Source organism: Penicillium solitum (assembly GCF_028829755.1).
Source record: "Penicillium solitum strain IBT 25940 chromosome Unknown utg000004l_segment0_segment0, whole genome shotgun sequence".
Taxonomy (NCBI): Eukaryota; Fungi; Ascomycota; class Eurotiomycetes; order Eurotiales; family Aspergillaceae; genus Penicillium; species Penicillium solitum.
This window is the reverse complement of record NW_027072124.1, coordinates 1,369,652-1,384,723: the sequence shown is the minus strand read 5'-3', so window position 1 is coordinate 1,384,723 and position 15,072 is coordinate 1,369,652. Positions and strand designations below refer to the sequence as shown.

Here is a 15,072-nt window from a genome sequence, read left to right as displayed (position 1 = left end):
GTTCGCTGCACATATGCCTTTTCCCTAAGGCGCCTGCTTTTGTATAACTATGGGGTTCAGTTTCTCTGTTGCAAAGCGGTATCTCAAAGAAAACATATGATGATTGCCACTTTGGTATCATTTTTACCGCTCTCTCCACCGCTCCAGCGCTTAATTATGTCTGTTCTTTACCCCCAGGACGCGACGCGACGTATCTCAGACCCCCAACACATAAACATGCTGAACACACAACTTCACCCTCATTTCCCCCTGCATTACTTGCACATCCTTCAGAAACCGCCAACATGCCTGTACCTGACGAGGAACCAGATAACCTGCCACTCCTACTGGAAGCAATTAAAAACCAACCTATCCACCGCCTGGAGGGTATCCTGCAGGACATTGTCAAGCACAGCCCAGAAGGCCGCAAAATCGCTTCGAAATGGCTACTAGCAGCGAAGAATGATGTGAAATCCGAGCCAGCTGCCCCCGTTTCTCCCATTACTCCCGTTACTTCTGCCCTGCCTGCCAAGGAAGAGTCCATGGCCAGTGTCCCGATGACATCCCGTTTCGAAAACTGCATCTACTGTCTGGAGGATTTCGAAGTCACTCAAAATTCGGAGACAAGCTGCAAATATCATCTTGGTACGTATATCCCCAAAGCACATTTGCCAATACATGGCACAGATCAAAATGTGACTAATCTTCGAAAAGAACCTGATGTGGTCGACGAGGGGTATTTCAAGGCTGAGATTGCCGCTGGATATGATGTTGACAGTGATGAATATCGTCTGGCTTGGCCAGAGGGGTTTTTCTATCCTTGCTGTGGAATGGGGTTGACCGGGAAGATGTGCCAGGTTGGTTGGCATAAGGCTGCGGACCCGGATGACCGTCCCCGCAAGCGAACTCGTCGGAGCGAGTTCTAATGAAATTAAGGGAGTTTGTTTCTGGAGTTTGGGGTGGGATTTAGGATGTGTCCTTGTTTCCGAGGTCTGATGCCAGCCCTGATGGTCACCCTGACTGCAATGCCTGGAAAGTATTTTGTCTTCTCATGTCGGATCTGTATGTATGAATTTTCTTCCAAGCCAGCCAGCGAGCTAATCCATTTTATCCCATTTTGGGAAATATTCACAATTAAATAAACTCAGCCCTGATTACTGCAATGGGCAGTCCGGCCGATATTCCCCCAAATCCTCCTCATCCTCACCCGGACCATCTCGTCTCCGCTGCTCCTGTCGCTGATTCTCATCGTCCACTAACTGCCGCAGCCGCCCTGCATCCGGTTCCTCGCCTGGCTGAAGACGGAGCAGTTCATCGACCATGGCCGCCCGCCGCGGGTGACCCCGATGGCGTAAGTAGCGCTGAAACTCGGTGAGCATAAATGTGCGGAGGGGGTCGTTGACGGGAGCCTCTTCGGCTGGTGGTGTCGACGAGGGCACAGAAGCGTCGCTGATGGGATCCTGTTCTGCGGCTGGTGCAGATGAGGGCACAGAAGGGGTTACTGGCGCGGCTGTAGATACAGCTACCGTCGGGGACGTTATTGCAGATGTAGCTTGCGCTTGGGGTGGTTGGATCTCCCTCACCGATGGGACTGATGGCACGGCCGTAGATGTAGCTGCAGTGATGGATGTCGTTGTAGATGTATCTTGGGCTTGGGGTGGTTGCGTCGTTACTGGAATTCCCGGGTTGAGCTTTAAATGGTCTATCACCGCTCGAAGGATATTCCAGCGCATCTCACTGTGTTTCTGCCAGATGAATCGCTGCCATGGGACTGTAGGTCCGACATAGACCATGTTCGGGTGCTCGCTTGCTAAAGGCCAGTGGTCTTCGAGGTCTGATGTCTGCGAGGCTAGTAGGGAATAGAGATCACTCCACACAAGACTTCCGAGAATTCGCATCTGACCGCTGTAGCCTGGAGACTCGTCGGGTCGTGTGCTGCCCTCCTCTGGGTCGAAGTCTGGGTCAACGGCGAGAAGGAAGCCGGTGAAGTCACCGGGGTTGAGCCGGGATGTCACGGGACTGTAGGATTTGGTGGTGTATGAGGCAAAGGATGCGGAGTCGACGACGAGGAAAGCGCCATCTTCTAGCTTCGGCCATTCGTCGCTGCCCTTCATTGTGTTTTTGAAGTGTCTGATTGGGTTAGCTTCAAAATGCAAGAGCGAACGGGGGATACTCACTGCTTAGATGCATCGACATCGCCCTCGGGAATACCCAATTCCTTCCCATCGAGCCAGTGGAGCTTCAAATGCTCTTTGATAGCACTGCTTCCTGTTTGGCCTTTGCCCCAATCCGAAACATGAGCTTCGACTTTGCGAACGAATTCTGTCCATTCCGACTCCGTCTGCCCATAAGCCAACCGATACACAGCCAACCCGTACTTTTCGTCCTTTCCCTCCTTCTTTCCAGATTCCATATTGGAGGCACAGCCAGCAATCCAAGGCTCGCGAGGAACAGGTTCAAGAGGTGCACCACGCACCTCTTTCCTCAATTTATTCTGGCCTTGAATCTGGCTCCGGGATGTCCCATGGTACGACTCTCCGGACGTAGGAGTTAAACCTCTCCATGCAGGTGCATTGAAGGAGATAGCTTCTCGAGTAAGCAGCCTCAAACGCTCATGGTATGCTTTACTTCTCGTCAGCAGATTCGCCGCATGAAGAGCTGCCGGGCCGGCCCGCGGAGCGTCCGCCCAGTACCCCTTGTAACCGTTCATGGGGATCATGATGGTAAAATCAGCATTCGCAGTGATTTCCGTCAGCATATGCAGGGAATCAGTAATCTTCCACTGCACAGCATCAGGCTGGGCTAACGGGCCACCATCTCCCCCTGGTGGCCGATACTCCAAAAGGGCTTGCAGTAAGGGAGCTCGCAGTGTATTGACATGCACGGTAACCCATCTATGGGCGCGCTCGGTCATCATCTCGAAATGGGCAGTCATGTACTTTGTCCAGAGACCTGCGACACTAACGGGCTTTTTATCTTGCTCCGCTCTGCGCTTGTTGAGAACAGCGTCCAGCTCTGTCCAATGATCGTAAATGTAATTGAACGTGTCGCGAAGATATAATCGCACGGTTGGTTCGTTAAAATACTGGAACACGGCGACCACGGCCGATAGATGTTGACAAGCAAAATCAAAATGCTCAGGCCGGTCGAGGCCTTTTTCCTGCCACACCTGATCGGTCAGGGGGATGATGCCCTCCCATAGGCGGGACTTGAGGGATTGGATGTTCTTTCCGACCATGCAGAGACGGGTGGAATCTCGCTCGGAGCCAATTCGGGCCATGACACTGACCATGATGGGCTCGCCATTGGTGTCCGGGGGAAAGTTTTGGTCATGTTGGATGAAGGTTGCTTCCTCTGTGGACAAGCGCTCGATATTGGGTTGATTACCATTGGGCAGGGGCTTACCGAACGCAAATTCAAGAAAATGTGCGATGGTTTGAGGCTCAAGAATGCGATCGACTTGATCGGCGTTGTCCGGTTAGTACTATTCTAAGACACTGAGACCTTCGGAATTGGGGGGATCGCGAACCAACTGGCAGGTTCTGTGCTTTACAATGAGCAATAGTGACCGAAGTGCCTTCGGCTTCAAGATGTGAGTACATTGTGAGTGGTGAGGAATAAACAAATAATAAAAAAAACAAAAAGTCACGATCAAGAAAACCAAGACGCGATCCCGGACCTTTTGAAAGTGGAGAGAAGTGATTTTAAAGCCGCGAGGCAACTAGGCATTCTGGTTGGTGAAGTTTCAATTTAGCGCGGGTTATGGGATTGGCTTTAGTTTTCTTTATTCTACTATTCTTTATTATTCTTTAGTTCTTTAGAATTATCTAGTGTTTGCCTAAATGTTGCCTGATAGATTTCTCACATAGTTAAGAAAAAGGGGAACTATCACCGGGAATATACGGAACAGAGAATATATATCGACTGTAAATCATAATCTTCATTATAAATTAGGTATCAAGTCATTATTTCGTACCAAATTATTTTCTGGCCAATAAACCAGAATCCCGAAATTCAAATAAAAAATAACCAAAAAAAGCAAAGAAGACAAGAAATGCTTTTATACCTGCGCAGGTGTACTCGACCCACTAGCCCTGAGTTTTTCCTCCAAGATCAACCTCTGGCAGAAAGGACTTCTCTCCCGAATCCAAGGACCCCATCGCATCAAAGCAAAAGGAATCGGAATGCAAGCCAGACTAATGAATCCAAGGAGGGAAGTAGCCCACGAAACCCCGAAAGATTCATAGAGCGGTTCAGCCGCCAGCGGGAAAAGTGCTCCAGCAATACTCCGCACAATAACGGAAGCTGCCAGGGCGCTAGCAGAGTAAATTTTGTATGCGTCGGTCACGTAGGTAAGAAGCGAAATGAAGATGGTCTGGAATCCGAACCCGAAGATAAACCCTGACATCACGGGCGCTGCCCAATGTGTGGTGGGTGTTGCTGTCCAGGCGAGCCAGAACATGCTTATTGTTAGACAGGGCCCGGCGATGCAGGACATGGGGAGTCGGTGGTACTCTGGGCTGGAGGTCCAGACTTTGTTGAGCTTTTTGGCTTTTTCGTAGATTATGTCGTAGTAGAGGGCGACGAAGCCGGAAGATGCAGCGCCGACGCCAACTGTGATGGATTAGTCGTGATCGCGGAGTATAGATGAGCAGGGACGGACGTACTTGGGATGTATGTGAGGGAGGTTTGTTCGACGGTGAAATCATAGACACCTGTCAATGTGTTGTTAGTATTGTACACGGATCCATGATAATTCCAGGAGTATTACCTCCAAAGATGATGGGATAGGCCTGGAAATAGAAGAAGACCAGACTATATGCGATAGCGATATAGATAGATGTTGAGGTGATGATAGGCTCAAAGAAGAGCATCGTGATGGGACGAGTGATAATCTCCATTGCAGTGAATCTCGAGTCCAGGTTGAGCTCCTGACGCGAGAAGTATCGATTGGACCCCGAATCCTTTCTCAATTTGCCAGCCTGTCGCTTCAAGAGTGCAGGCCCAAAAGTTTCTATTTTGATTTGAGATTAGTTGATGCAACGATTTGCCGGGGCCAAGTGATAATCATACCAGACGTGAAGAGCAGAGCCAGCCAGGTAATACCCGTCAGAATCAGGTCGATCCTAAAAGTCCATCTCCAACCATATTTGACCGAGCATCCAGAGATAATCGGACCTAGAATAGGACCAAAACTGCAAGCCTGGAATAGATATCAGTACTATTCAAACATTCCACGTATGAGGTAAGTGATCACAACATACCGACATATACATCGCCATTGCACGACCACGACTTCGCAGATCAAAAAACAAGTCTGCATAAATACCACCAACAACAGTCTGAGGCGCAGCTCCCACAAGACCACAGATAGTCCGGAATACGAGAAGAGAGGACCAATTTGGTGCCAGAGCACAACCAAGTGTGGCGAGGACAAAAACAGTGAAAGACCAGACGAGAACGGGTTTCCGACCAATTGTTTCACTCAATGGACTGAATAGTAGGGGTCCAACAACATAACCAATGAGAAAGACGGCAGTTGGTAAGACCTTTTGCTGGTCTCCGGACTCGTGGAAGTCCTGCATGATAGCGGGGACTGCATTGCTAGGAAGTGCGGATGATATGCCGCTATTGAGGACAATAAATAGCGCCACAACCGCATTGTAGAACTTTTTCTTCTATTTGGTTTCAATATTGTTAGTAAATATTTCTTCATGATACATATAGACGTGCGTACAAAGGCCCAGTTTGGGGGGTTTTTTGGTGAGTTCTCTTGAAACTCGACAAGTAGTTCATCTTGAGACAGTTCAACTATTTGGTAATCGCCATTTGACTTTTGATTATTCTCCGTCGAAGCAAGGGACCTCTTGTCAGAACTATCATTCTTGTCTAATGTTTGTTAGAGCAGACCGTGAAATATCAGTTCAGGTTGATCGCACCTGAAGAAAGAATGGCGGCTATCTGAGCCGTTAAAGATTGTTTCGTTTCTGACGCCATATTGCACCATCAAATGTGGGGTAAACTAGAACAAAAAGGAAGAAGATTGGAAGTATGCTTTTATTCTGATTCTCAAAAGCTCCGGTAGATGAGGACCGAAGCTCTATATAAGCCATATAGAAATATTTCCGTTCCCATTGCAACAAGCGGACCCATAGTGAAAACCCTGACAATTCTTTGACTCACTATGCCTAGAACCTGTTGGTCTTGCATAATGCCTCTATCTATCACGTTGGAGTAGGGAACAAGCCAATGGGAGACTGGTATACTTCGATTTTTTTTGGCACGGGAACCCGGGGCCGGTACGGGACCGGAGTTTAGGGCAATCCACTCACGGCGCCGGGCATGATGGCTGCTTGCGACGCACAAATTGATTGCTATAACTGCATTTTGAGTGGAGATCTAGACCGATGGGACTAAACACATGTGAATAAAGAAGCATACTACGTTGCGCGTTGCGGCCCAATTTGTTGTTCGTTGAAACATAGTATCAGGATTGATCTACGAGTCTAGAGCTTGGTGCTTGCGTAGTTTACCCAGTTTGAACAGTGGCATTGGAGTGATCTAATACTTCAATAAAAGGTGTATTGGGTATATTATTATTACTGTGGCATCGATGGCATCATAGGTAGGAAATCGAAGATATCGTTCTGCCCCTCTTCAAACAGACCAAAAGAATCAGCAATAGAGTTCGATACAGTCCAATTGGGCGCTTCCATCGTGCCGGATAGCCGAGATACTGGCGCTCTGGCCACTGTAGATGTGTCACTACTTGGCATTGAGACCATATTTGAATCTTTATCGGCCTGGATGGTCGGGCCAGTTCTGTAGCGGAGATCGTCGAGGGGACCCACCCCTGATGGAGGCGGGCCGTTGATCATGGGGTTATTAGACCCCTCGAATGTTGGGCCCTCATTTTGATCAGACATGATGGGTACATCTGCACTATGATTGCTCTGCGGACGCTGGCTGGCAATCAAAGCGCGTGCGTAGTTCACGAAGATGGAGACAGTCCGATGAATGTCGGGATATGGGGGTTGTTTAAGGAAATCACAGATCTTTTCTGCTCGTTCAAGTACAAGGCTTTGATTGATCAGATTCGGACGCCATCTGGCGATACGAAGAGCGAATGTTGCTAAAGCTGTATTAGCAAATTGTATGTAGCTGATTGAGGAAATGATCAACTTACTGACGAAAGCGGTTGTGAGGGCTGGATACGTTGGCGCCCAAGGCAATTGACAGCGATAGGATGGTTCGTTGATCAAAAAGCCTAATTGCTCCATGATGGTCGTCACAAGGGACTGCCACAGGTTCATCACATTCTGGTCGAGCGTTTCGGGGCCTGAATCCATGTACGTAGGTTGTAATTTTTGAATCCTTGCCAGCGAAGCACAGAAAACAAATATCCTGGCATAGTGAAGCATAAGCTTGAGGCTACTGCGTTGAAAGGCCCCTATGTGGAAACCGTTGTCTTCCAGTTTTGTTCAAGTCAGAATTCATCCAGATTGTGGGTGCCCTGAAGCAAGAAAGGAAAGCCTACTTTCATGGATCTCGTCCCACGTCGTCCACCAGTGTTGCAATCTTGTCATAATGGCCGGTAGTTCTGTAGACACAATATCACCAATATTTGAAGCGTTATCAATAATCACACGAGAATTACCTGCCACGTGTTAGCCATTTGACAGACAAATCACACCTGCAGCTTTGTTCGCATTACCTCGAAGTTGATGAAGCTCAATGATACACACAGTGCGCATATCACAGGGCAGTGAGAGTGGATAGTCAAGAAATTTGCGCAACTTTACCACATCGACCTCGGCAATGCGCGATTTGCGTCCCGTACCAGATGCGACGTCCAACTCCAATATGAAAGTGATTAACCAGGTTCTTGTCTTCCATACTAGTTCACGTTCAGCCATAGAAGCTGAGAGCGAACTCCGGGGTATATTTTCTTGGGACAACAGAGTGTCCAAAGATTTCTCTAATCCAGAATCCAAAGCGGTGCGAAGGATGAGAGCAATAGAGAACCATGTCTTTTCGGAATAGGCAGCTAGGAGAATCATTCCTTGGACGGTTTCTAGTTTCGTGGGCCGCTCGAAGAAGCTGTCTTCGGCCAACCGTTGTGCCTCATCTTGCAGCACACGTTGCATATGCGTGTCTCCGCGCAAATCTGTCACTGCACGACTAGCCAGATAGATAATCACCGTAAAGCAAAACAATGATCTTGAACGGACAGAGTCGAATGTGTCTCTGATCGGATCAAAAAGTGGGAGAAAGTTCTTCGATCCACCCGTGAACCTGTAGTAGAGCAGTTAGATTTTGATTATGCAGTTTTGTTTGACTGTTAGTACCATACCTCTCATACATGACACGGGCAAGCTCCTCACTAACGATTCCTCTAGCGACGACATCCCCCCTGGGGTCGCCCTTAGCTGAGTTTTCCATAAATATCTTGCTCTGTTAGATGTATGCCGATTCCGTAGGTGGTCTGACTGTGACTCACATCATTAGTGCCTAGCAGATTCACGGACATAGAGTGTACCGCTGACGCAGGCGCGATCATTTCATTAGGGCTGAGCTGCTGAGAGTCCGGTCCATTCGCATCAGACGCATAAGACCGTTGAAGGCTGCTTAATCCAGTAGAATCGGGTAAAGAATCAATCGGAGTGTCAAAGCCACCATCTTGCACGGTGGCAGGTGAGAACCCCTGATCTCTTGATGCCGGAGTGTGATATCCGGTCCTAGGATCCAGCGGTGAAGCAGTGTTTTGATTTCTGTGACAGTATATTAACTCGCCGCTTTCATACGCAAGATCGATATTTCAGTTGTCACCTTGCGGGGGTTGTTGTTTTCCGCCGACGATCGCTTCGTCGTCGGCCATCATCAATCGGATCCAAAATGCAGTCCCGGCCGGTAGAGCGACAGCGGAAGCAAGGGACTTGGCTACGTGCATCACAGCGCATCTTTTGCCTTCTGCACCATCGGCATGCTTTAAAAAAGCGTATCGGGACATTTTCCGCCCGGTAGACGATTTCCGACCCTCTTTCACTCATGATTGCCGTTTCTTCATAAGATTCTAACAACGCGCCGGCTAACTAAGCCCACTATTAACAGAAGCAAAGATCTGCCGATATGTATCGATCGAAGACTGTGGCTTAGTCCTAATCCATGTTAACTGCCTGTTGGGGATATGTTTGCCGGTTAACGGAAAAGCCGGTCACGTGTCCGGTTAGCTCTTCTCCTTTAGGAAGGTCAACAACAACGCCTCGTGTGGCAGATGTAAGAAGAAATTATCCAAACTTTTCCCAGAATTGCAGCCCCTTAATCTGCACGTAATTTTAAACACAAAAAGAAGGTCATCCCCACTCCGAGAAGAGAACGACGGATCTCTGGCGGATCAACCCGGCCAAGGGAGGACAGCTGGATGGAATACTCCGCCTCGGGATCTTTATTATCTGTCGATCTAGGGGCCAAGCACTGACGGTGGAAGAGCGCCTAGCCAACCTGTGCATCCGTAGCAAATTGCCCTAAATTGCCCCAGACCTTCAAGGGTTTGGCTTCAGTGGTCCATAATCGACTCTTCAACCCCATGTTAGTTAACCCAACAGCAGAGAGACGGAAACCACAATATATATATCGTACATTGTGGTATAGTGTTGTAGACAACCCCTTCGCCCATCCTTGAGAATAACTTCACTCGCTAGGTATCACGCAACTATCCGGGTCATTGAATCTGCCCGACTCACACCCACCGAGCACTCAATATGGTGAGCGTTTCTGGATGAGGCCGTCAATCCGGAATATGCTGCTTGCTATATCTGGAAAAAGATTCACGATCACCCCGCTTGTTCTCTGGAGCAAGCTCTGCACAAGTTAAAAACTGACTGGAAGCGACTGATTACCAAGTGTCAGTCGAACCCACGCGTCCGCAGTGGCGTCTGTGTCGCTGCTCACCGTAGAACCAGTGACCAAGCGAGAGAAAGTCCCATCTAAAGCAGGCACACTCGTTGAAGCTCGAGACAATTTACACTGTTTCACGCTGGACTAGAAGCCATCGGACCCCAACGTATCCGTTCGGTTTGATCATGCCTGGGTGATCCCACCGAGCCTTTTCGATGACAGTGACATGGATCCTCAGGTATGTGGTTATTGTTTAAGCTAAGACTAAGAGACATAAATCCAGCTAAACTGCCAAATTGTTATAGGGTTCTCTTTATCTTCTTTTGCAAGCATTTTTGACCCCTGCTAGAACATCCGAGCTTCAAACCATTTTGCAGACTAACACACCGCAATCTCAACTCAAGAATTTATTCTTGCTCTCTCCTAGCGTTCATTCAGCGTTTCGAAATGGACATATCCGAATATTTCCATCAACTAATACTCCCGACCAGTGGAATGATGAGACCGAGGCCAGAATCAAAACCGCCAGCGAAGTTTATGTCAGTACTTCTTGAAAATTTACCTTCTCCTCGGGACTTCCGATTGACTTCGTGCTAGTATTTTGTGTCTAGACTGTCGCCTGAGCCTTGCGGTTGGCTCTTTCTTAGCGATGGCAGCCGCTGGGACTTAACAATGCAAATGTTCAGTATGGAGAGCCAAGACGCCGATCAGCCTCTTCCAGATCCGTTCTTGTTACGAACGCATCACCGAATTGCAGCTTCCTTGTATTTATTCCATGTCGAAGAACGAATTGCCGAGGGCTGGCCTTCGCCCCCGTTTTGTATGGTACAAATAACCCCTTTACATATATAACTCTAATGCTAATTTGGTCACTTGGTACAGTCCACTTGAACATAGTTACCCAGAAGATAATACGCTCACTCTGGCATCTCGTGCCTCATTTGATACGCGTTCAGTGTTATGGCGCGCTGTTAAAACTAGGCAGCCACCTCTACCCGCGGTATTTTACCGGCCTCGTGCACCGGTTGCCGTTCGGACTGTACGCAAAAGAATGCACTCGCTCTCCTAATGAAGGACAGACACTGAAGCTTATTGAACGGTATACCTCCATCCCTGCACCCCTTTGGGTAGATGAATACCAGGACGCGCACCGCGTTCTTATCATGACGGCGGTGTCTGGTCAAACGTTGGATGTGGTTTTCCACCGACTCTCATACTCGGAGCGCAAGCAACTGTCGAAAGACCTGAAGAACATCCTATCACAACTACGTTCTATTCCAAACCAGACCTTGTACCGCTTTGGCGACAGTCATGGTGGTCCGCTATTTGATTACCGTTTCCCCTCCGGCATCTGTGGTCCGTTTTACCAGATTTCCGAATTCAATTCCTTCCTCGTCCACAAACACGTGCGAAATGAGACAAGAGATAATATTGCTACTGTTCACGCGCGTCAGTACCGATCTGTGTTCACCCATGCAGACCTCAATCCCAGAAATATAATTATTGATCGTGGGCGCCTCTCTGGAATTGTGGACTGGGAGTTCACAAGGCTTTTTTATGGCGCACAGCCACTCCCAGAAATACAATCTGTCATTCATGAGGCGTTCACGGGAGATACATATGAGGAGGAGCTGGAAACCGAGAGGCACCGTTTGGGATATGACGCACCATTGGAGTGTATGGATATATCATAGTGCCGGGTTATACATGGAACAGTCCCCCGTGCAGTTTATACTGTTTACTGCCTTCGTATACATTTAAAAAGACATCTAAAAGGACCTCTAAAAATAGCATGAAAAATACATTGAAGTGTTCCGACATATAACATCCCTAATATCAAGCTAAACTAAATGAACCGGGTCTATATTCCTACATCATCGAGGACAGAGGCCGGATAAGCGGCTAAATATTCTTGCCCTGATATATTACTGGGTCAAAATTGTAGTATCAAAGTTGCAATATCAATCTTCCATTACGCAACCAATGCAATTTACACAATTGCAAAAGCATGTTCGAGTGAAGTCCCCCCTGCATCTACTGTCGTACGCCTTTTGATATTCCATACTCGACAGCCTTGATCTGAAGTGCCAAGAACTTGGAGTAGATCCGACACAAGGCGAGGTTTCCGCCGAAGTACCAGAAGCCCGGATGACCACTGGGGCGCCACATCTGAACGGTTTAATTAGCATGTATTTAGGGAAGATCACGAGTGACAGTCTCGAGATGAGTGAATGGCAGCTTACAGCTTGAACCTCTCCTTCTGCATCCAAATCCCAAACGTCGGAACACCGATCCGCAACCTTGTCACCCAAGACCTTCCTTACTGTCGTGCGCATATTATCGTATCCAGTGGCAAGGACAACGACATCCGCTGGCAGGGAATCACCGTTGGCCAAAAGCAGCTCGCGATTCCCAAAGCCATTAATACCACCCGGGTTGTGACTGACCTTGATCTTGCCATCGATGATAAGCTGACTGCACCCGACGTCGATATAGTAACCCCCGCCACGAGTAAAGTATGCGCGTGCAATACCAGCTCCATCTGGCCCGAAATCAAGTTCGAAGCCAACCCGACGGAGTCCGTCTAGGGTCTCCTTTTCGGCATGGGCAATTTTCTTCGTCATGTGTACACTCAAAGCGAATTGAACAGGCCAGGGGAGACTCTCGCAGGCGATATCACATTCTTCAGTCGGTGGACTACAATGTTGGTGTTAATATGACGTGAATCTGGGAGATGTGAGTATAAGAAAACGTACCCGCCATCCTCGTGCATTCCACTGTGCATCATAAAGACACCTTTGTCGGCAGTTATAACATATGTCCCGCTGCGCTGCAGCATAGTGACATCTGCGCCGTTCTCATAATAGTTCTGCGCGATATCATGACCGCTGTTACCAGTCCCGACAACGATAACTTTCTTACCACGCACATCGCTTTCCGACGCATCGCGGTGCTGGCTGCCATGGTACACCCTGCCCTGGAAAGATTCTTGTCCGGGGAAGGAGGGAATCTTCGCTTCACCTGAGTGCCCTGTGCACCATACAAGATGACGAGGTCGGATGGTGCGTTGGGACCCATCGCCGCGAGCGAGGACAACCGTCCACTGGCCTGCACCTTCGTCGTACTCTGCTGAGACGATTGAGGTCTGCATCCAGATATTCAACTCCATAATGCTGGCGTACGCTTCAAACCAGTCACCCAGCTTGTCTTTCGGTGTAAACTGTGGCCAGTTCTGTGGGAAGGGCAGATAAGCCATGTGTGTGAATTCGGCTGGATCGTGCGTCACAAGTGTCTGCATCGCGATAAATCAGCATTTCTCCCCATCACTTGGATCAAGTTCCTCCGATGTTATTTACCCGGTACCGGTTACGCCAATTGTCCCCAACGCGCTCACTCTTGTCGACAATCAAGCACGACACGCCGATGCTCTGAAAACGCGCACCCATGTTCAATCCAGCTTGGCCTATTGTCTGTTAGCATTTCGATTATAGCTAGTCATCTTTACAAAGGAATCCCCTACCAGCCCCAACAACCAAAGCAGTGGGCTCCTCGTCCAAAAATTCTTTCTGTCGATTCCTGCGCTCAATCCACGTGCCCCCAGCCAGACCACCAGGCATCGACTCTGTCGTCCCCTCAGCCCGACGCTTCCCGAGTGGCTCCTGGGCCGAGCTGAGCTCCTGCAACGACGTGTACATAGAATAAGCCTTCCAAACTCCATCTTCTGTCTGGGTCAGACGCAACATGCCCGTTCCAGTGCCAACGGTAGTCTCGAAGAAGAACATGGAAGATATCCAGCTCAGTCCGTCAACGACCTGCTCCAGGCGTGGCTGAAATTTACCCTTATTTTGGAGTTGGAACTTGGTCAGTTGTGCACTGGCCTGTTGTTTGCTCAGGAAGCTTTGAATCTCGGCGGCTGAGTGTACGGTGCGCATGTCCCAGTCCAGCGCCAGCATGTCGCGCCACCAGGACTCAGCGTGGAATAGCTCCTTGATGTTCAAGTTCTCTGAATGGGAGAGCTGGACTTCGAGAGCTGAGAGCCATTGCTGGGCGATGCTTTTCGGGTCGGAGGGTACGTCGGAGGATGTCTTGGGCAGTTGGATGATGTGTGGATTTCCACCGGTTAATGTTGTTGCCATCCTGAGGGTGGCTCAATGGATTTGTTTAGTTGCCAACTTAAACAGGAGTTATAAGGATATGTTTCAGGCAGCGATTCGGAAAGATGCTTTCTGCTTCAATTGCAGACCCTTGTAGGAACCCTTGTTGGCAGTTCTTATACCCTCTGTCTTCCCCTCTATTGCCATTTTGCCGGGTAAGCCTGCCTTGGGCAACTGAGCCGAGTCCCACGGCGTGCCTCCGAGCGAGGGGCAGCTGGGAAACGTGGAGTACAACGCAATGTTCAGGTGGAGTCGCCTAACGTCAGTCACCCCGGCCTCCTCCCCGAGATTCTGGGGAGATCGGAACAATATCCCCCGAGCTGACCATTTCGAGGCAGGTTTGCCGAGCAGATCGGCCCTAATAGGAAAATCTGGCGATCGGTTCTAGAAATTTGCCAAATTTGGCATCTGCAAGCTCGGCTCATTTACTCTTTTGTAAATATATATCTTGGAACCCTTCATGTTTCATGGGGCAAAGACCCGACTTGTTGCTTCAATTGGAAGAAGCACCTCCATAGCCCTAGTCTACTATTCTGATAATTATGTTATTCGAACTCTCATTGAACTTCGATTGAATTCCGACTGGTTGATTGATAGAGATTGATACAGTTAAATACCCTATCGCCTATACGTCACAAGTCATAGGCTGATTGTGAACGTTCTTCGGGCTTAGGCTTGGCGCTTAACTATTTAAGTGATAAGAGTTCTTCGGTTTATAACTTGCTTTCTAGGTAGAATATCTAGAGCTGGGTTTTTAGTAAAGAGGTTGACTGGCTTTATGGAAACCTTGCGTATCTCGTAGGGCATGACCATCACCACCTTTCCTATAGAGGCCATTATATACACCAACTACGTCATAAATATATATCCAGAGGCAGGAGGTCCAGCTCTTAGACCATGGCTTGCATATGCAACACAATGGGATTTACAACGGGGTATGGGGTCACTCCGTGGTTTAACACGTCCCAGAAATGACAGTGAAAGAGATAAGTAGAGGGCGAGACTCTTAATATATCGGTACTCTTTGTTGATATAGCTGTCG

At 48.7% G+C, this 15,072-nt stretch overlaps 5 protein-coding genes across 5 annotated transcripts; 1 reads left to right on the top strand and 4 right to left on the bottom strand.

Moving 5' to 3' along the window:
- Positions 1 to 284: 284 nt before the first annotated feature.
- N7455_006534 (uncharacterized protein) lies at positions 285 to 905 on the top strand (the record flags this gene model as incomplete). The annotated part of the gene is made up of 2 exons (XM_040957050.2): positions 285 to 624; positions 694 to 905. 2 exons carry the CDS (start codon positions 285 to 287, stop codon positions 903 to 905), a joined length of 552 nt encoding a protein of 183 aa, XP_040812573.2.
- Positions 906 to 1,133: 228 nt separating this feature from the next.
- Positions 1,134 to 3,581, bottom strand: N7455_006533 (uncharacterized protein; the record flags this gene model as incomplete). Its single annotated transcript, XM_040957009.2, has 3 exons — positions 1,134 to 2,109; positions 2,157 to 3,438; positions 3,509 to 3,581. 3 exons carry the CDS (start codon positions 3,579 to 3,581, stop codon positions 1,134 to 1,136), a joined length of 2,331 nt encoding a protein of 776 aa, XP_040812686.2.
- A 458-nt stretch (positions 3,582 to 4,039) lies between these two features.
- On the bottom strand, positions 4,040 to 5,976 carry N7455_006532 (putative MFS multidrug transporter; the record flags this gene model as incomplete). Its single annotated transcript, XM_040956878.2, has 7 exons — positions 4,040 to 4,593; positions 4,647 to 4,694; positions 4,751 to 4,993; positions 5,053 to 5,182; positions 5,244 to 5,657; positions 5,717 to 5,868; positions 5,919 to 5,976. The coding sequence occupies 7 exons, from the start codon at positions 5,974 to 5,976 to the stop codon at positions 4,040 to 4,042; spliced, it is 1,599 nt and encodes a 532-aa protein (XP_040812576.2).
- A 602-nt stretch (positions 5,977 to 6,578) lies between these two features.
- Positions 6,579 to 8,939, bottom strand: N7455_006531 (fungal specific transcription factor domain-containing protein; the record flags this gene model as incomplete). The annotated part of the gene is made up of 7 exons (XM_040956979.2): positions 6,579 to 7,111; positions 7,166 to 7,447; positions 7,517 to 7,636; positions 7,694 to 8,274; positions 8,333 to 8,427; positions 8,480 to 8,750; positions 8,809 to 8,939. 7 exons carry the CDS (start codon positions 8,937 to 8,939, stop codon positions 6,579 to 6,581), a joined length of 2,013 nt encoding a protein of 670 aa, XP_040812530.2.
- Positions 8,940 to 11,910: 2,971 nt separating this feature from the next.
- Positions 11,911 to 14,012, bottom strand: N7455_006530 (putative flavin-binding monooxygenase; the record flags this gene model as incomplete). The annotated part of the gene is made up of 5 exons (XM_040957039.2): positions 11,911 to 12,045; positions 12,120 to 12,573; positions 12,633 to 13,168; positions 13,233 to 13,339; positions 13,397 to 14,012. The coding sequence occupies 5 exons, from the start codon at positions 14,010 to 14,012 to the stop codon at positions 11,911 to 11,913; spliced, it is 1,848 nt and encodes a 615-aa protein (XP_040812590.2).
- Between the last annotated feature and the right edge of the window lie 1,060 nt (positions 14,013 to 15,072).